This window comes from Natrix helvetica (assembly GCF_964273705.1).
Source record: "Natrix helvetica genome assembly, chromosome: Z".
Taxonomy (NCBI): Eukaryota; Metazoa; Chordata; class Lepidosauria; order Squamata; family Natricidae; genus Natrix; species Natrix helvetica.
The window spans coordinates 231,555-251,766 of NC_138554.1; the positions used below are offsets into that span (position 1 = coordinate 231,555).

The 20,212-nt window shown below is 54.0% G+C and overlaps 4 protein-coding genes across 13 annotated transcripts; 2 read left to right on the top strand and 2 right to left on the bottom strand.

Moving 5' to 3' along the window:
- Nucleotides 1-164: 164 nt before the first annotated feature.
- LOC309401640 (uncharacterized protein) lies at nt 165-2,254 on the bottom strand (the record flags this gene model as incomplete). Of its 10 annotated transcripts, none has more annotated exons than XM_081970718.1 (8): nt 165-509; nt 588-658; nt 1,035-1,141; nt 1,244-1,474; nt 1,678-1,739; nt 1,827-1,881; nt 1,982-2,036; nt 2,164-2,254. In XM_081970718.1, the coding sequence occupies 6 exons, from the start codon at nt 2,252-2,254 to the stop codon at nt 1,087-1,089; spliced, it is 549 nt and encodes a 182-aa protein (XP_081826844.1). In that variant the 3' UTR covers nt 165-509; nt 588-658; nt 1,035-1,086. The 10 variants fall into 10 exon arrangements, with proteins under 10 accessions (XP_081826844.1, XP_081826840.1, XP_081826838.1 ...); XM_081970714.1 differs by having other exon boundaries at nt 1,678-1,742; XM_081970712.1 differs by lacking the exon at nt 1,678-1,739.
- On the top strand, nt 2,253-5,129 carry LOC309401642 (mediator of RNA polymerase II transcription subunit 11-like; the record flags this gene model as incomplete). The annotated part of the gene is made up of 3 exons (XM_081970726.1): nt 2,253-2,451; nt 2,543-2,673; nt 2,738-5,129. The coding sequence occupies 3 exons, from the start codon at nt 2,253-2,255 to the stop codon at nt 2,876-2,878; spliced, it is 471 nt and encodes a 156-aa protein (XP_081826852.1). The 3' UTR covers nt 2,879-5,129.
- A 530-nt stretch (nt 5,130-5,659) lies between these two features.
- On the bottom strand, nt 5,660-8,381 carry LOC309382030 (uncharacterized protein). Its single transcript, XM_081933476.1, has 6 exons — nt 7,990-8,381; nt 7,775-7,898; nt 7,606-7,688; nt 6,925-7,158; nt 6,666-6,850; nt 5,660-6,091 (listed from the first exon to the last, which is right to left on the bottom strand). Exons 1-6 carry the CDS (start codon nt 8,093-8,095, stop codon nt 6,008-6,010), a joined length of 816 nt encoding a protein of 271 aa, XP_081789602.1. The 5' UTR covers nt 8,096-8,381; the 3' UTR covers nt 5,660-6,007.
- A 246-nt stretch (nt 8,382-8,627) lies between these two features.
- Nucleotides 8,628-11,880, top strand: LOC309381821 (serine protease 55-like; the record flags this gene model as incomplete). Its single annotated transcript, XM_081933105.1, has 5 exons — nt 8,628-8,697; nt 9,154-9,352; nt 9,675-9,928; nt 10,889-11,028; nt 11,487-11,880. The coding sequence occupies 5 exons, from the start codon at nt 8,628-8,630 to the stop codon at nt 11,829-11,831; spliced, it is 1,008 nt and encodes a 335-aa protein (XP_081789231.1). The 3' UTR covers nt 11,832-11,880.
- Nucleotides 11,881-20,212: the final 8,332 nt, after the last annotated feature.

Below are 20,212 nucleotides of genomic sequence, written 5' to 3' on the forward strand. Positions count from 1 at the left end.
CTTTAAAAGGGGGTGGGGCTCTCATATCCAGAATTGAAGGCGGCTTTGGAGGAGTTTTGCTCTGGGGCCAAGGAGAGCCGTCCCTCAGCCAAGCCCTCTGCCCCAGATGCGAATCTGCGCCCCAAGAGGCACCCGGCCAAGCAAAGAGCAACTGAATAAAACCATCAACTGAAACAGCTTTTTATTCATTTCCCCGGCATAAAAGGTGTGGGGGGGGGGGAGGCAGAGATGGGCAGGACAGGAGGGTATTTCTGCTCAGCCACATCCTTCCTCGGTTCCACCTGTCTCTGCAGAGGAGGCTGGACTTTGGGTAGCAGCCTCCAAAGGGCAGGGCAGGGGGGAAAATCCCATCTTGGCAGCAGAAGCCCCTGTAGGGGGGGGGGGGCTCACCAATGTCTCCCAGCCCTTCCATCCCAAACCAGCAGAGGCCAAATCCGCAGGGGCCACTCGGGTGTTTCTGGGTGTGGCTGCCTCTTCGGTCACTGGCTGCCCTTCCTCAAGGGGAAGCCCTGCAGCAAAGACAAAGCAGGTGTGAAGGGACCCCTGAGTCCCATCCCCACCACACACACACCCCAGCAGCCGCCTACCTGCCTTCCCAGGGAAAATGATCCGGATTGGGGCTGGGCTCCATCAACGGCTCCCTTCCCATTCCAGCCACCTAGGAGAGAAACGGCCCTCTTCCACACACGCACCTTCCTCCCCCAGGCAGGAGAGCTCCAAATACGCCCCCTTCCCAGAGGAAGAGCCCAGCTCTGCCTCTGCTTCCTGGGAGGAGGCGCTGAAGCTGCCACCTCCCCCCCCCCACCTTCCATCTGAATCCACGCTGGGCCTGAGGGGAGGGGGAGGGAGAGGTTCAAAAGCTGCAGCCCCCCCAAGGCTGAGAGGGGGTGGGCTTCCCTTCCCCAGCAGCATCTTATGGGCAGAGGGGCAGCACCTGTGTCCGGGGGAAAAAACTGCCCTAGCAGCTTCTCCCCCCAGCAGGGCTTGGAGGGCTTTACAGCTGCAAGGAAGGTGGAGAGGGGTGCTTTGCACACCTGGGGACCCCCGAGTGCCTGGGAGCAGGAAAGGGGCGCCCCAGAAGGGAATTCACAGCCCAGCCTGGCCCAGCTTCTCCTGCAGACGGGTCACCTTCCTCCGGTACCTGAAAAGGGGGGGCGGGAGAGAAAGAGATGGGGGGAGCTCCAAAGCCAGTTTGCAGGCCCCCACCTCTGAAGGGGGGCACCCATTTCCCCCGTTTACTCACTTCTCCTCCTGCTCGATGGCCCGGTTGACCCGCGTGGCCTCCAGCGCCTTCTCCTGCAGCCAGCGGGCCTCCAGCGCCAGCCTCCCCGCCTGGGCCTCCTGCAGAAGCGCTCGCGCCTGGCCCAGCTCCGTCCGCAGCTCTTCGTTCTCCCGGGCGAAGCTCCAAGCGCGGCACTCGGCCTCCTGGTGCCGCCGAGTCAGCGCCGCCAGGTCCCGGGCCAGGCAGCCCAACCTGACAGGCAGGCAAGCTGAGCGCTTGAGGAGCCGAGGGTCCCCCTCCACCCCGCCCCGCCAAGGGCCGCCGCCTCTGGCAAGAGCCCGGACCTCCAGGGACCCTCCCCAACCTCGAGGGCGTGGGTGCGACTTCTGCGCTTTGGACGGCCTGCAAAAGGGGGAAGCGGTCCGAGTCCCCCTCCCGCCCCGGGGAAGGTCTACCTGGCGCGCAGCTGGCGGTTCTCGGCCTCGGAGCTCCGCAGAAGCTCCGCCTGAAGGGCCACCTGCTGTGGCGGAGAAGACGGGTGGGCGTCGGTAGGGCTGGGGTGCCCCGCGGACATCTCCCCGCCCCCTCCCGCCCTGCCCCTCACCTCGCCTTCCTGCCGCCACAGCTGCTCCGTGGGGGCGGCCGGTTCCGCGAGGAGCCTGCAAGAGAGCGCGGGAGGCGTCTCAGCCGCGGCCTCGCCCGAGCACCCACCCACCCACCCCGAGGCGCCTCCCCTCCACGCTCACCCCACCCGCTCACCCCGAGGCGCCTCCGACCGGCCGCTGCGCTTCCAGCCGCTCCCGGAGCTGCTCGTCTGAAGGAGGAGGAAAAAGTCAGGGGCGGCTCCAGTGGCGGCGCGTTCCGCAGACAGCCGCGGCCCCGCCCCTCCGTCCCTCTTCCCTCCCGCGGCCCCGCCCCTACGAGGGAGGCGCTCCGCTCACGTCGCTCCAGGAGCTTCCGCAGCCCGCGCCAGCGTCCCTCCCGCGCCCGCAGCTCCGCTCGCACGTGCTCCCGCCAGCCCCCGCGCCGCATGGCCGCCCGCCGCAACGCTCGCCGGGACTTGCAGTCCGGCCTTTTCAAGGCCTCCGAGGGCGCAGGCGCGGAGAGGATGGCGGCAGGGGCGGCGGCGGGAGCCGGGGGGGGCGCCTACAGCCTAGGCCTGACCAACGAGCGGCTGCGGCTGCTGGAGGAGCTGGAGCGGGAGATCGGGGCGGCGCTGCAGAGTGCAGGTGGGGTCTGGCTGGGGGGGGGGGCGCCCCTTCTTCCCTCCCTCCCTCCCTCCCGCTGACCTCCCCCGCCTCTCGCCCCCCCCCCCCCCAGGCACGGTGATCCTGGAGCTGTCGAAGGAGAAGCCGAGCGAGCGGCTGCTGGACCGGCAGGCGGCGCAGTTCGGGGCCTCCGTGCAGAAGGTGGAGGCGGAGCTCTCGGGCCAGATCCGCTACCTGACGCAGGTGAGCAAGGGAGGGGGGAGGGGGAGGGGCGGCGAAGGGGCCCGGCTGACTCCTCCCCCCGCAGGTGGCCACCCGGCAGCCGCACGAGGGCTCCAGCTACGCGGCGCGCAAGGACTGCCAGATGGCCCTGCAGCGCGTCGACTTCGCCCGCCTCAAGCTGGCCGAGCTGGCCCGCGGCTGCGAGCAGATGCTGGAGCAGCAGTAGCGCCCTCACCGCTTCCCGCACCGCCACGCCAGCCCCCGAAGCCTTGGCAGGCGCCGCTCGCTCTCTGGACTGGGCACCGCCGGCCTGGCCGCCTTCCCCGGAAGCCCCGTGGCGGGGAAGCCCCGCAAATAAAGTGGTTGACCGGGGAAGAAGTCCGGTGGTTGATCTGGGATGGGCGGAGGGAGGGGGGATGGTGAGCTGCCTGTGGTCAGCCCCCCCCCCCCGGGGCTCTGCAGGTGGTGCCAGGAGGCTCCAAACTCAGAGATGGCACAAGACTGGCATCAAGTCATCTGTGCCCCTTTTAAAGCCCCCCCCCCTCGCCCCTTCCCACATCTGGCAGTGGGGAATGCAAAAGTGCCCCTTCTGCCCTTGGCCCCTCCTGAATCTGGCGTTTAGACCTTGGCCTCCCTGGCTGGGAATCCTGGGAGTTGGAGTCTACCACCTTAACGTTGCCAATGTGGAGAAACGCTGGGGGGGGGGAGGTTTCCTGGCCGCTTCTGTGGGCCACCAAGGGTTGGGCCGATGGTGTCGTCCCTCAGCTGCCCTACTTCCCACTCGCACTTTCCCCGAAAAGGCCAACCCTCCCGTGGGCTCCCTCCTCTGCCTGCAGCTCTTTTGTTTTGCAAGGTGAACCTGCCCCCTGTGGAAGTCTGAAACTGACCCGCATATTTCCTCCTCGCCCGTTTTCTGCCAAGCCCTGCCATGCCCCCACAGTCCCCGCCCCCAAAGTCTCCACACACACGCCCCTCCTCCTCCAGAAGCTTTCTGGCCATCTCGGGACCCTGAGGACATGGACGGGCAAGCGTTTTCCTCTTGGGACACAACTGCCCTGGCCAGAGAGCCACCCCCATTCGGGCTGCCTTGGGACCACCAGGCCCATCTCTCTCTGGCTGTGAGGAGGGGGAGCTCCACTGGCCCAGCTCTGCTTTTGACGAAGCAAGGAGCTCCCTCACCTGACTGTGCTCCTAGATGAGCAGTCGGCTGACCCTGAGGTCCGAGGGATGAGAGAAAGGAGGGGGAGGGTTCCCAGAAAGGGGGGAGGGGGGGCAGAGGACTTTCCTCCCTCTCATTCTTTTTCCTTTTTCCCTCCTTCCTCCCTTCCTACTTGGAAGATGCTGCTCAGCATAACAGGTGGGTGGGCACAACCCTTGAAAGCAACCCTCCCCCCTTGACAGCCAGCTCAGGGCCTGAATGGCAAGGCTCTGGTGGCCTCCCTTGACCACCCTCCCTCCCTCCCATCTTGGGCAGGATTTCCCAGGAGTGGGGGGGGGCTCTCTAGGCCCTGCATCTCCCTCTGGGACCCTGCCAGGGTTGCCTCCAAACATGACATGCTCAGATCCCCTGGGAAATTCCAGGCAAAGGCTGGGCAAGGCTCGAGTGGCAGGGGAGGAAATGAGCACACGCACACACACACCCGGGGGCGGTGGGGTTCATCCCGGGCTCTGTGCCACCCCAGCCCAGTGCAGGGAAGACAGCAAGCCACCCAGAGCTTCCTTTTAAAGGGTTTACACAAAGATGTGACGGCTCTCGCTCTCTCACACACACACACACACACACCCCTCTACCTCTGTCTCATCTGCCATTGGAGGGAAAAGCAGAAGGTGCCAAGTGTGGCCCTTGTCCTGGAAGGCTGAAGGTCTCCTGGGTGCCTGTGGCTTTCAGGCCCAAAGAAATGTTGGGAGGGGCACGGAGCCAGAACTACTCCAGTCCGCCTACCACCCCCCACTCCACACCCAGCTGTAGAGCGACTGGCACCAGGTGGGAGAGAAGGGTTTCTGGCGTGTGGCCAGAAACCCTTGGTACATGGGGCAGGGGAGGGACCTGGTGGCCCCCCGAATGCAGCTCCCGATGGGGGCAGCAGGGCTCCCGCTTTCAACCAGCCTTGAAGGAATGAGAGGTAACCTTACGTAAAGACATGCGTAGGAAGCTACCATGATCTCAGTAGCTGGTTATCTTATTATACCTACGAGCTCACCTAATTAGCAGAACCAGATGTGGGAATAAAGGAAAGGTTACGCACAGGCATACGCATTACACCTATGGTCTCGAGTATCTTTTAGCTCACTATCTTACCGAGCAAAGAAAGGCTGTATCAAGGAGTTAACCTTGGCCTGAATAGCATTCTGGATTCACTAGTGAAGAATGGGGGAAGTAAAACAAAAACAATATATTGTTGCTCTGTGCTTTCTTTGTAAAAACTGTATCTAAGCCAAATAAACTCTGCGAAGGCAGACAGACATTTTTGACACCACTGCTTGACGGATTTCTGAAAACCTACACAGCCTCCCATCAATTTGAATTTCAGGGCCAAACGTTAAAAATGCAGGTGTCACTTTTTCCATATTAAACTTGCACAAAGATCTGAGCAGCAAAAGTGTTTTTGCTCCAGGTGTTGGGCATTTGCAGTCAGGAATTCCGCTATTTCTGCCTCCCCTCCGCAGACCACCCCCGTCATTCAGCCAATCTGAGAAGCTGCTACACTCAGCTGTCCCTTTGTTTGCAAATATTTGGTCTGGAACTTCCCAGATTTCTTTTCTCCCCACCCACGGCCCCCTCCCCTCCCTTCCCTTCCCTTCTTTTACCAGTTCAGGGCGGGCTGCTTTGCACTCGGTGCCCTGCTATGTGTCACTTTGAGATGGGCAGCGTATCAGTGTAGTAAATAAATGGAATAGAATCAGACCCTTTCCACACCCGCTCACTCATCCCACAAAGAGGGTTGCTCTGCTCTCTGTACAGCTCCTGACCCCTGGGGGGGGGGCATGGCAGAGAGCAATAGAATTCTTTATTTATTGGCCAAGTGTGATGGGACACACAAGGGATTTGTCTATGGTGCCATCCTCCCCTTTCCCCTCCCCCATTCAGCTTGTTCCATAGAGCCGGAAACCCCTTGAAGGATCAGACGTGGGAGCAGAAATGGGGAAGGAAGCAGCGGCCAGACGGGAGTCCTGCTTCTGCTGAATCAGGGCAGCGTCTGTGGCAGAAAACTCACCAGCGGAAACTGCGTTTTCTACAAAAATACACTTTCATTTGTGAGAAGAAGTGAAAGATCCACAAGAACAGCCACGGAAACAGTCACAGTTGGACATTCCAGAATCCACAGGACTGAATTCTCTTCTGTGCCCCCCCCCCTCATGCCCCCCAGTCCGAGCCAGGGGCTGCCTCTGTTCTAGGGCTGTAGGTGGGGGCTCTTCCGGGTCTCTCCAACATCCACTCCTGAAAGGGAGAATCGGAATTAGCTCCAGAGTGGCTGGGTTGAAGCATTAGGGACTGCTGTGCATTGGGGGAGGGGGGGAGGCACGTAACAAGATGGCCACAAAGCAGAATGCAGATGGCCCCGTGGCTCAGTCCTCCCCCTTCCCAAGAGATTCTTCCCAAACAGCTGGAACATCAGCCCTTTCTCCCTTGAAATTCTGAGCACCCTTCAGAGCTGGCATGCGAGCACCTCAAAGAGAGGGCAGCTTCTCTGGTGGGAGGCAGCCCCCAGGCCAACTCCAGGGGAGCCTGTGGGGCGGAATGGCTGAGAAGGCTCCCAGAAAAAGGGGGCCCAGAGAAGGTGGGCAGAGCAGCCTCCGTTCTCCTGCTTTGCCACAATTCATTTCCTGCCCCAAGAGTTTGATGGTGTTGGGGGGGGGGCTCCCTTGTTTCCTGGCAGAAGGGGCTGCAGAGGCCCCTTCCTCTCTCCATCTTGCCCCAGAGGTTCTGGGAAGGAGCCCCATCACTCTTCTATTCCCCAAATGCCCAGAGGAACCAGAGCAGCAGGGAAGCTGAACCTGGGCAGGAGACCCACCTGTTGCTCGGAGTTCAGGGCTGCCTGGCCGCCTCTCCTGGGGGGCCTCCACCAGCACAGCAGGCCAAGGATCACGAGGGGCAGGACGGTGATGCCCAGCACACAGAAGACAGCAGTCTGATCATGCCACCCTGGCACAGCCCCCTCTTGGCCAAATCGGGTGGGGCTGACCTCCACAATGGCACCTGCTCCAATCAGACCAGGAGTGAGTGCCCTCCCCACAAGCCCCTCCCCATGTCCCCTTGGCCCCCAGCCTTACCATTCCTGGGCAGCACAACGCTTCGGACACTCCCTGGGGCTGGGGCGGCCGTTGTGTGGGTCAATGCCGGCAGCCGCTGTGATGGAGTCTCCCTCGGCACCTGCTCTGACGGCAGCGTCTCCATCGGGACCACCGGGGTTGACCCCACGGAGTTCAGAGGCTGAAGCGGGGCACGGCTGGTGGGGCTCGGTTGGCCACCGCTCTCAGAGGAGCTGACCTGAGCAGACCCCCTCCCTTTTGCCAAGAAAAGGAAATATGGTCAGGCAGGAAAGGGATGCCCCAGCCACTGCTGGGCAAGGAGTTCCACCGTTACCCCCCCCCCAAAAAAAAACATTCCCTCCCCAGAAAAGAGGTGCCCCCATCCCCCGTCCTTTCAGAAACATCTGAAGACCTGGCTCTGCCATTTGGCCTGGAGCTGGCAGGGGCTGGCCGACCCCTGAAGGCCCCCTTCCCCCTCCCTTTCTTTCATTTTGTCAAACTTTTCAAGTTTTCATTTAGTTTTTATGCCTCTAACATTTTACTTGTACACCTCCCAGAGTCCCTCTGTGACAGATTGTGTGTGTGTGTGAGAGAGAGAGAGAGAGAGAGAGAGGGAGGGAGGGAGGGAGGGAGAGAGAGAGGGGGAGAGAGAGAGGGGGAGAGAGAGAGAGAGAATCTCTCTGCCCTTTGGGGCAGACTCACGCTTGTCCTCCATCCGAGCGATAAGCCGGAGCACCCAGGGCGCGTCCTCCCAGCCACACACCAGATTCTTGGGGAAGATGAACCTGTCACAGAGGAGGGCAAAGGGGGGCAGCTGGCAGCCAGGCGCGACTCCCGACGGGCAAAGGAGGGCTGTGGGGACTGGGCTCACCTGACCAGGCGCCTGCAGCGCTCCCAGCTCAACAGGCGGTCGGGGAACCGCCTGACCAGCTCCGGCTCGGTGGGGTACCTGTCACAGCGGCAGTGCCCGGCGGCCGCCCCCTCGTTCCCCAAGGCTGCGGAAGGGAGAGCGGCGGTCAGGACAAGAGGGAACGGGAACGCCTCCCCCCGAACCGGGGTCCCGGGAGCGTCGGCGGGGCGCCTCACCTGGCCGGGCGGGCAGGAGCAGTAGCGGCAGGAGCAGCAGGAGCAGCGGGCTGCGTCTCTGGGTGAAACGGAGGTCGGAGCCCCCGCTCCTCTCGCCCGCCGCCATCGCCAGCTCTGCCCGAGGCCGAAAGCGAAAGGCGGCCAGCCGCCAGGGGATTTCCGGCGCCTCCACAACTTTCCCCAGCGCCGGCCGGGCCGCTTCCTGGGAGGGGGAACCTGGTGCCCTCCAGAGCTCTAGCCGGACGGGGTGGGGGTGGGGGCGCCTTGCTCTGCCCCTCCCATTGCGGTGCTTAGCTCCGGTGCCCCGAATCGGCTCCGGCGCCCTGGCCGAAACTCCGTCGCTTCGCACGTTGCCAGCCGCCCCGTCAAGGATTTGTGGTGGGCGCCGCGCAACGGCTCTTCTCGGCTACCTCCGGCAGGGCTCCAGCAATGGCCCGAGGGGACCCCACCCCGCCCCTCCAGGGCCCCCCCTTCTGGGCCTAGAGCCCCCCGCCCCACCCCGCCCGTGGAAGGGCCGCAAGGAGGGCGGCGGTTCTGCCCGGTGAGGTCAACACCTGGAGCTCTGTGATGCTGCTACGGGGTGTGGCCCGAGCCCCGCCCACACGCAAAGGGCACGCCCACCGGCTCTGGAGTGCCGCATGGACTCCCCTGTGCGGCGGCTGCTGCTGTGCCTGGTCCTGCTGCAAGGGAGCGGTGCTCGTGCACAAGGTGCCAGGGGGGCATTTCGGAGAGGGGAGGAGAGCGGAGCCCCTGCGGGCAGAAGCGCCCCCCCCTCAGGGCAGAGCAGGTGGAGGGCGGCCCTTCTGACCTTCCTGAGGTCGCAGCAGACTTGTGATGTCAGGGGCAGCGAAGGCTGAAGGCTGGCCTACCTGTGGCTGCCCGTGCCCCCCCCCCCCTCTGCAGGGCAGGGCTCCCCAAAGAGAGGCTTATTGGGGAAGACCCGGCCAGAGTCAGCAGGCCTGGCTGTCCCATTGGAGACCCCAGGGGGCCCCTCAGCCCCCATGCTGGGCTGCTAAGTCAAAGCCGGCTCCGATTCCCCCAGAAGAGTGGGGTCTCTTTGAGACAGACTGGCAAGGCCTCCCGGCCCCCTCAGTGAGTCCAGCGGGGGGGGGGAGGCACGGAGAGCAGGGGCCGCCTAACATGGAGGCTTCTTGTCACTCTTAGGCTGCGGCTACCGGCCAGAGTTTGATGCACCGCATGCCGCCCATTTGGGCAATGCCCGCATCGTGGGGGGCACGAAGGCTGCTGCTGGGAAATGGCCCTGGGTGGTCAGCATTCAGACCAGCTCCTACCACTTCTGCGGGGGGAGCATCGTACACCCCTGGTGGGTGCTCTCTGCAGCTCACTGCTTCACAGACAGAAGGTAACTGGTCAGGGGGGCATTTGGGGGGGGGCTGTAGGACCCGAAGCGGGGCAGCCCTTCTTAGCAGAGTTCCCCTTCATGCCTGGAAGCCCCCCTACATGTAAAGACCTCTCAGAGTGACCCCCCTTTGGCTGCCGATGCTCCTTGCCCCTCCTTGCCAGTCTTCCGTGCCAACGGCGGAAGAGCTGCCCCTAGCAGGGGAAGAGCTTCTGGGGCTCTTCGGTGCCAGGGAGGGTTGGGCTCTGGCTGCCACTCTCCGTCTCCTGTTCTGCCCCCCCCCAACTGACCACTCCCCTGCCCTGCCCCTCCCTCCCCCATGCAGGGAAGGCATCAGGGTGGCGGCAGGAAGCAACTACCTGGGCAGGAACAACGTCACCCGCTGGGTGCGGAAGATTCACCTCCACCCGCTCTACAACCCCAAGACCTACGACAACGACCTGGCCCTGCTGCTCCTGCACAGCCCCATCCCCCACAGCTGGTTCCACACCGCCCTCTGCCTGCCAGACCGCAACATCGTCCCGGACAACAGCATGTGGGACAGCTGCTTTGTCGCCGGCTGGGGCCTCACCAAAGCGGGTGAGCCGGGCGTTTCCCCCCACTCCCAGCAGCCCAACGGGAACCCAAGTGCCCCGCCTCTTTGCCTGGGCACCCGCAGAAGTGAACCAGAGGCCCTTGCACCGTGGCACTGCCCCGCCCGGCCCTTTAGCGGAGCTCTCTTCCCATTCCTGGCGGCCTTCCCGGTCCATAGCTGGCCCCTCAGCTGGGGCTTCTGCATGGCACGGTCCAAAGAGAGGCCACGGCTGCCAACCTGCTGCCCTGCCTGCCTTCGATGCTCCTCGCAGGGTTGCTCTGCCCAGCCTCCCTCAGGGGGCCTCACCCTCTGTTGAGAATCACTGCCCCAGAGGGCATCAGAGAGGAAGACCCTCTCATGGAGCCACAGAGGGGGCACCCAGGGGCATCTAGCCCAACCCTCTGCTCACCAGAGCACCCCACAGAGATGGGTGTGTCTGAGGACCCACAGTGTGGGGGAAGATTCCATTTCTCCTGCAAAACTCTTCTTGGCAGCTTCTGACTTGAATTCCCATCCGGTCCCTTTCGGCTCTTTGGTTCTGGTTCTACACCCGCACCCCCTGCATGCGAGAGAGATACCCAGTCTTCACCAGCTGCCCTGTGCCAGCCTCTGTTTCTGCTCCATTTCCGTTAGGCCCCGGGCCCAGCCCTAACTGTTGCTGGGAGGCTCACGCAAAGGCTCTCGCTGCCCTCCTGTCCCTCCTGCTTGCCTGCTCTCCTCCAGACCGCCCCTCCCCTCGGGGAAGGGGCTACTGTCAGCCTGGTGGTGGGCAAAGAGGGGCTCCCCGTGCCTCTGAACGTTACGACCCCGGAAGGGACCGGAAACCCATTTGCCTGCCTCCCATCCTTCCCCTGAGTCAGATCCGTCCCCTATCCACTGCCCAGGGGAGAATCTCTGGGGCTGAGAGCTAAGCCATTTGCCCCCCTCTTTCCTCCCCCTCCACCCCCCTGTCTTGACCCCTCTAGGCTCAGATTACGGCTCCCTTGAGTTACTGGACATCCAGGTGGCCCTGGTAGACTGGACACTGTGCCTGCGGTGGCTGCATTCTCTCACCAGGAACATGGTGTGCGCTGGGTTCGAGGAGGGCGGCCGGGATGCCTGCCAGGTAGGATCCCCCTTGGCTGTCCCCCCACCCACCCCCACACAATGGCCCAGCCCGGCCTCAGAGGAGCAGCTGCTCACTGGGGCCCTGAGCTGGCCAGGCTTGCGATCCAAAGGCCTGCCCGTCACCCGGGTCAGGCTCCTTGCCAAGGAAACCGGCTGATTCCCAGGATGGTTGAGCAGCGCCTGGACCAGGGGATGGCATGGAGCAGCCCCACGCACCAGCCCCAGAGACTCCTCTCGGCCCCAGCGGCTCCTGCTTGCTTCCCCTGGCAACAGCTTTGTCTCCTCACCCCCCAAGGGCTGCTGGCCTCAGTAGAAGAGTCGAAGGGACCCCTCCTCAGTACAAGGGGTTGTGGGGGTGGCATTCCTGCTGAATCCTGCCCCACAGGATGCCCCGCCCTCCCTCCTCCCCCTGTGCCCCAGCCCCTCTTCGATTCCCTGCTTCTCTCGCCTCTGCAGGGAGACAGCGGGGGGCCCTTGATGTGTCTCCCACCCGGCCACAGCGGCCACGGCAGCCCCCGGCGCTGGTACCAAGTGGGCATTGTGAGTTGGGGTCGCAGCTGCGCAGCCGCCCGCAGCCCAGGCGTCTACACGCAGGTCTCCAACTACCACTCCTGGCTAGAGCAGACCTCGGCACACGATGGGCGTCCCTTCCGCGTGCCCCAGATCCCAGTCGGCCCCTCCTCCCAGCACGAGAAGCACAACGACCTCTGGACCAACGTGGAGAGTGGAGGAGCCCCTGTGGTCCCCCCAGTCGTGCCCTGCTCTACCTCCCTGGCGGTGCTGCTCTTGGGCCTGCGCTGAGGAGCAGCCAGCGAGAAAGGGCGACGGCGGCCAGTGTGGGGAGACCCAAAGGATGCTGAGCAAGGGGGGAGGGCTTCCCTCAGTTTGACTCGGCCGTTCAATAAATATTCTTGGATGATTCCTGACTCTCTGCTCGTGGGGAGTGGGGGGGGCGTATGCATTTAAAAACCCCGCTTAGGAATCTCATTCAGATCAAGTTTATTATCAGGCATTTTTAATAGCAAAATTTATAGTTCAGTATTAAGATACTTCTGACTTTCCAGAATCTATTCCATCACGTGGTGCAAAAAGATGACGATTTCGCTCCCATGCTGAGCGGAGAAACACACATTACTTCTCTGTTTCCCAAAGGCATTTAAAATGACCGGCTATAATCTCCGCACAGACAGAATGCCCCAGTGGCCAATCAGAAACATAGATGTGACCACATGTCATGGAACTACATTTCCCAGGAGGTAGTTTCTTGAAGGAGACAGCTCTTAATTCCTATGCTAGCTATACAGTGTGTTAGGTAAGCTCCCCGGTAGGAGAGCGAGTGTGCAGAGAAGTGTAATGGGAGTGGTGTGGAAGAACACGCACAAATCAGCATACAGGGACGCCGAATAGTAAAAGTAATAGTATTTTACTTAGGTGGAAAATAGAGATATTCAGAGTCCATCAAACAGTCCAAGTCATACACGGATAAGACAGTCAGTTGTCAATGTTGTCAGTTAAGGAGTGATCCATAGAACACAGTCCAGTATCATATAATCAGTTCCGCACACAAAGTCGCTAACAGTAGTAAAACTCACAGTAACTCATGATACATCTACAAGCAGTATCCACCAATCAGCATCTAGCAAACAGAGAGCTAACAGTCATTCTGGCTCCATCTTATGGCTGCTTGAGGTAACGACAACCAATCACATTTTACAGCAGTATTTAAAGCTACAGTACTACCATCATGGTTTATATATTGCTGACCCAACTGTTGGCTTACATTCCTAACACAGTGCTGAGACAGCACAGGGGGGAAGCCCCCAAAGCCAGTGGAAGGGGAGGAGGACCCCTCACCAGTGGAGCAGAGGACGGTGAGGGCAGACTCTCCACAAGTGTTTGGGCAAGGGCTGTAAGCTCAAGTCAGGGTAAGAAATAGGGATGACACCCCCCTCCCATGTCCCCCACTCCTCCAGCTGCAGCAGAGCACTTGGCGAGCTTTTTCCCATGCTCAGCGGAGGCTCTTCCTTCAGCTGTGGCGGCCATGGGAGGCCTTGGGAGGTGTTGCAGGGCCTTGAGTTTGGTATTTTCCTCACAATGCCAGAAATGGTCACCGTGGGACCCATCATCCCCCTCCCCCCAGTCCAGCTGTGAGGAAAGAAGGTGGCCCCCTCCAGCGGGGAAGGGAGGGAAGGGGGCAACCCATTCACAGCTGCCCACAGTCCAGCAGAGGCAACAGCAGGAAGGGGCCGGGGGTCTCTGCTGAGCCAGACGGAGGGACCTCAGACCCAGCCCACAAGAGACTCACGTAGGGCTCTGGCACAAGTGTACCCATTTACGGGCCATAGCAAAAGGAGCGTGTGGTGGAGAGCCTGCCTTTAGATGGGTTCGCTTCCCCGGGGAGTTGCCTTTAAAAATGGATGCTCAGAAGCTGACATCGCGGTGACACGACAGTCAATCTCGGGCTTCCGAGACCACCGCCGAAATTCCAGCCACAGGACAGTCCAACTGGACCTAAACCGTCCCAAAGAGATGGTGATAGGAAGGGGCATATCCTGCCGATCCCAGAGACACCCACAAAGTCTCTGGTGATCCAGGAATAGCCCTCTTGCCAGCGGCTAGGAAGTAGCCAGGCTGGTGAAACTGTTGACAGCTTCGGAAGTGAAAATGCAGGAAAGAGCGTGTCGTTCATGGTGAGATTTTTACCTTTTTTCTGATTTATGAAAACACCCTAAATGAAGAGTTAATCTAAAATAAAGACTGATGAGAGAGAGCAAGCAGCGAATATAAGGCTACAGTCAAAGTGAATGTTTTTACTTTTTTTTCTCCTTTTTATTGTCAGAAGCTTGACTGGACTTTCTATTCAGTGTAGTGTTAAATGGAGCGGGCTTTTTTCTTTTCCGTTTTACTTTTTGGACTGTTTGATAATTAAGTTCTACTGTTCCACTGTTTAAGAATCTTTTTTTTATATACAACGGTTTAAAGTTCATTGTACTATTTTCTTTTTTCTCATTTGGCTTTTTACTCTTTTTTTCTTTTCTCTTAATAAGGCAGAGAACGCAATACAGAGAGGGAAAGTTTTGGATAAGTAACACTGCCACCCAGAGGCTTTGAAACTTTGTCTCTATTTTTTGTTTGAATGAATGTTTGGAAAAGGTTGCTCTCCAAGGTTACTGGCTCAGCCAGGACTGATAGGAGAAGAGTTATTTAGACAGGTGCTCACTCTGAAATTTTCAGTCCTGGAAATTCTGCCTGGAGAGAATAGATAACAACTGTAAGAGTAAGCCTGGAGTGATCTTGAAAGGCTTTCATTTTATAAAAGTTTTTAATTTATTTCTCTTTTGTTTAGAGAGCTTTAATTTTACAAGAAGCCTTGAAACTACTTCTTTTTCTTTTCTTTTGCTGATGGCAGTGTTTACGTATTTTTGCTGTGAAGTTGGGTCCCGTATCTGGTTGTTTTCTATTTTTGGTTTTTTTCAGTTGGATTATGGCATAGAAAAGATTGAAGATTTTTATTCTCTTTTATGGTTTTTTCTTTTTTCTTTTTCCTTTTCACATTTTTGATAGTGGATCTACCCACTGTCTCCGTTTTGCCTTCTTGTTTTACTCTTGGCTTTTTTTCCACAGAATCTTCTTTCCTTTTTTTCGGCCTTTTTGTTTTCTTTTACCTTTTTACTTTTTTTACCTTGGACCACCCCATGGTCACTTTGGATTATAATTGACCCTTTTCTTTCCTTTTTTCTTTTTTTAAGCCTTTGATCACCTCATTATCACTCTGAATTACAATTGATTTTTATACCAAGTGGATTATAATACAGAAAAATTTGAAGATGAGTAAAAGAATAATAACCACCGGCTCTGCAACAACAACAACAACAACTTCCTCCTCACCAGCAGGAGGACAAAGATCAATACAGACAATGTTGCAACAGGAAAAAGAAAAGGGAGAGAAGGCAGTTACCTTAGAGATGAGTATGCAAGGAATTCAGAATTTGCAAGTAAAAACAGATACCATCGAAAAGATAACAGAAAACATGGAAAAAAGAATTGAGACAATAGAACAACGAGCGGGAAACATTGAACAACAAATGGAGAACATGGAACACAAAGCAATTAAAACTAATGAAAAAATTGATAGTATTCAAACTTTTGATGAAATATGAAGATAGACTACAAAAAATTGAAGAAAAAGGTGACCAAAGAGAGAACAAAATTGGGGAGATTGATAGTAGACTGAGTGTGGTCGATAAAGATAATATTGGAATATTGAATTGGGAGATGGAAAGGTCAGGATTTTTTCTAAGATTCCAAAACATAGAAGAAGAAAAAGGTGAAAACCTGTTACAAATAATGATAGCAATTTTGACAAATGTCCTCGAGTTAACCCAAGAGAAGATGGCTGATGCTATAGATGAAGCATTTCAAGTTTGTACAAGATATGCAGCGAGAAATGACCTGCCAAAGGAAGTTCATGTAAGATTTACCAAGAAAGCAATTAGGATGCAAATACTTCAAAAAGCAAGAGAAAGAAAACTGGAGTACAAAGGCAAGGAGATTGCAGTTATGAAGCAAATACCAAGAAATGTGAGAGAATCGAGAAGAGAATATCAATTTTTGACTAAAATCCTACTCAAAAAAGGTGTTAATTACAGATGGTTGATACCAGAAGGTTTAACGTTTGTATGGCAAGGACAAAGATACAGAATAGTTTCAATTGAAAAAGCAGATTTTCAAAGAAACGTCTCAGAGGGAAGGCTGAGGAGACTGGACGTAAAGAATCGGTGACAGAACCACGAGCGGTGTCTTCAGCTTCGACTGAAAAAGAAGAAGGAGCAGTAGGTGGGATCGAGATAGAAGAAGGTGCTGTAGGTGGCGTGGATATTAAAGAACTACGAGAACCTAGAGCCACCAGAGCAATAAATCCTATGTATAAAATCTAAATATGGAAGAGAAGAAAATGATCTCAATTAACATAAATACTTAATTCAGCAAATAAAAGAAAGAAAATATTTCACAAACTAGGGAAACTAAAATTGGATATAATTTGTCTACAAAAAGTGCATATTCAAAAGCAACATGAATACTTATTAAGGCAACCAAAGCTGGGGAAAATGTTTACTTCATTGGCAATCTGTAAGAAAAGAGGAGTGATTCTTTACATCAAAAATACAATCCCTGTGGAACAAATTTATACAGAGACGATGGAAGAATTTTGATGGTGGAAATTATGGACAATAATAAGAAAATGCTCCTAATAGGAATCTATGCGCGTAATGACAAGCAAGATGAATTTTACAGAAAATTACACAGGAAAATAATGGGATTATTACACAGGATTATTTAAATACACAGGAAAATTACACAGGATTACTTAAATATTTGTATGATGGGAGATTTTAATGGAATTGTAGATAAGAATATGGACTATAACTTACAAAAAAAAAAACCAAAGTCAAATAGAAAGATACTCCCTAACTGGCTGACCAACCGCACTCAATGTGTAGTCCTCAATGGAACGGCATCTACATGGAGGGAAGTATGCAGTGGAGTCCCCCAAGGCTCTGTTTTAGGCCCAGTACTCTTCAACATCTTCATCAATGATTTGGATGAGGGAATAAATGGGGAACTCATCAAATTTGCAGATGACACCAAGCTGGCAGGAATAGCCAACACTCCAGGAGACAGGCTTAAGATACAGAAGGATCTTGACAAACTTGAACATTGGGCACTATCTAATAAAATGAAACTCAATGGTGAAAAGAGTAAGGTTCTACATTTAGGCAACAAAAACGGAATGCACAGGTACGGTATAGGTGGTAACCTTGCTCAAAAGTAGTAACTGTGAGAGGGATCTTGGAGTCCTAGTGGACAACCATTTAAATATGAGCCAGCAGTGTGCAGCAGCTGCCAAAAAAGCCAATACAGTTCTAGGCTGCATAAATAGAGAGATAGAATCAAGATCACATGAAGTGTTAATACTACTTTATAATGCCTTGGTGAGGCCACACTTGGAATACTGCATTTAGTTCTGGTTGCCACGATGTAAAAAGATGTGGAGACTCTAGAAAGAGTGCAGAGAAGAGCAACAAAGAGGATGAGGGGACTGGAGACTAAAACATATGAAGAACGGTTGCAGGAACTAAGTATGTCTAGTTTAATGAAAGGAAGGACCAGGGGAGACATGATAGCAGCCTTCTGATACTTGAGGGGCTGCCCCAGAGAGGAAGGAGGGTCAAGCTATTCTCCAAGGCACCTGAGGACAGAACAAGAAGCAATGGGTGGAAATTAACCAAGGAGAAAAGCAACTTAGAACTGAGGAGAAACTTCCTGACAGTGAGAACAATTCATCAGTGGAACAGAAGTTGCCTCCAGAAGTTGTGAATGCCCCAACACTGGAAGTCTTTAAGAAGACGTTGGATATCCATTTGTCTAAAACGGTATAGGGTTTCCTGCCTAGGCAGGGGGTTGGACTAGAAGACCTCCAAGGCCCCTTCCAACTCTACTATTGTATTGTATTGTATTGTAAACAGCACCTAGATTGATAGAAAGAATAGAAGAATATGGAAAAGTAGCAGGATTAAAAATAAATAAAGATGAAACGAAGATCTTGACAAAGAATATGTCAACAAGACAAAAGAAAGAGTTGGTGGAAACCTTGGAGATACAAGTTGCGAACAAGGTTAAATGTTTGGGGACATATATTAACAGCAAGATGCAGCGCTTTTAAAGACAACAACCACTATAAACTCAAACATCAGATCGCGATGGATCTGAAGAAATGGGAAAATCTACAACTTTTGATGATAGGGAGAACATCTACAATTAAAATGAACATTCTTCCTAGAATTTTATATCTGTTCCAGACGATTCCAATTAGACTAGGGAAGGAATAGTTTGATGACTTAAATAAAATAGTGTTGAAGTACATATGGCAGGGGGGGAAAGCAAGAATAAAACTAAAATTGTTACAAGATGCAAGAACAAGAGGAGGATTGGGCCTGCCTAATTTGGAATTATATCACCAGGCAACAAGTTTGGTGTGGGTTAAAGAATGGATAACACTAAGGAATACCAGATTATTGACCCTTGAAGGACATGATCTATTGTTGGGATGGCATGCCTTTTTATAGTACAAGGGAACTAAAACACAGGGGTATTTTAGAAGACATTACCTATGGGAGGCTTTGCTACTAAATTGGGAGAAGATTAAAAGACGATATTATTTAAAAATTCCAGCCTGGCTATCAACTATTGAAGCCTTTTCATACGCAATAATATACAAAAAGGAACAAACAGATATGGTGAAATATTGAATGCAGAGGGTGAACTTAAATCTATGCAAGAACTGGAAAAGGAAGGTATAAAGATGAACTGGTTTTCATATGTGTAAATACAATCTAGATATGACAAGGACCATAAAGAGGAAGGTTTTTATGATAAAATGACTGAGTTAGTTAAAATTTTGATGGGTACTGACAAAAAAGTAATTAAAAAACTTTATGGACACTTACTAGAAGTTAAGTTAGAAGAAGAACAAGTTAAAGGAACTATGATAGCTTGGGGGGGAAATTTTGGGCATGGGTTTGAATTAGAGAAGTGGCAGAAATTGTGGTCTCAAAATTACAAAATGACAATGTCAACAGCATATAAAGAAAATTTGTATAAGATGTTTTACAGGTGTCATCTACCACCGACGAGAATAGCAAGAATGTTCAAGAATAAATGAGAAAAGTGTTGGAAATGTCATCAGATACTGGGTTCATATTACCATATGTGATAGACTTGCGCAGAAGCTAAAAGATATTGGACTAAGATCCACACGTGGTTGGAGAAAATGACACAAAAACATATAGACTTTAAACCAGAGACTTTTTTTATTGGGAATTATACCAGAAATGTATAATAGAGACTTGAAATATTTGATTGTAAATGTTTTAACAGCAGCTACGATTGTATTTGCAAAAAATGAGAAAAATGAGAAAATACCAACGCAGGAGGAAATTATTCAAAAAATTATGGAATGTGCGGAAATGAGTAAATTGACATTTGAAATTAGAGAACAAGAAGATGAACAATTTTACAAGGTTTCGGATTTGTTTTATCAATGGTTAGATAAAAAATCATGGTAATGGAAAAAGTGGGAGAACTTTTTATATTTTAAGAATAATAGAATGATATATGCAATACTGTAAGGGTTTAGCACTGTTAAACAGATTAGAACGATGTAATGGAATAATGTTGTATGTATGATTTCAATATATAGAATATTTTGTTTTAAATGTAGGAATAATAATGAAAGTTGAACTATTGATGCAAAATGATGTTGTATGTATGGATTCAATATTTAGAACATCTTGTTTAAAATTAAGGAATAATAATTACAGTTGAAAAATTGACATATAACAATAATGTACTTATGTTTATCTAAGGAACAATTTGTGATTCAATATATAATTTTAAGTGGTGACCATGGAAAGGACGCACAAAATCTTGTAACCAAATGACACGCTATATGAAATGGAAGAAGGTTGTATGTGTTTTATGTTTTTGTTTGTTTTTGTTTGTTTTTTTAAAAATGGATGCCCTGAACCTGGCTGTAGTAGCTGGGGCAAGGAAAGCAGGCAGAGCAATGTGGGAGGGTTATGTGGGAGATGCCCCCCGCCCGCTCTGATCTGGAGGGAGCCCCAGGCTGAGCACCCTCAAATCCCAGGGAGAGGAAGGAAGCCCAAGGGGCAGGGGCCAGGTGGGGCTCTGGGGTCATAAAGTGGCCTGACCTGGCTGGATGCCTGTCAGTGGTTGGGGTGGGGGGACGGACAGAGACGTCCGGGGCAGGACTCGATGGCCTCCAGGGGTCCTTCCCGCTTGAGGATGCCGTAGCATGGGAGAGGGGGGGGGGGTCTGAGGCCCTGGGCTCCTATGTGGGGTTGGGGAAGAGAGGCTGCCTGAGGAACAGCATCAGAATGGAGGGGGAGGCTAACAGGTGGAGGAAGAAGCTCAGAGGGAAGCCCCCACTATCCCCACCCTCCAACTGATCAGGCTGGGGAAGGGAGTTGTACTTTCAGGTGGGCACAATTTTGTTAATGTGGCCCTTCGATAGAGGGGAATTCGCTCATCTGGCTGGGTTTCCTGCTTGGGAATCTGGAGTCGGCCCCACCCTTTGCTTTTGGGGGGGTGGGCGGAGACCC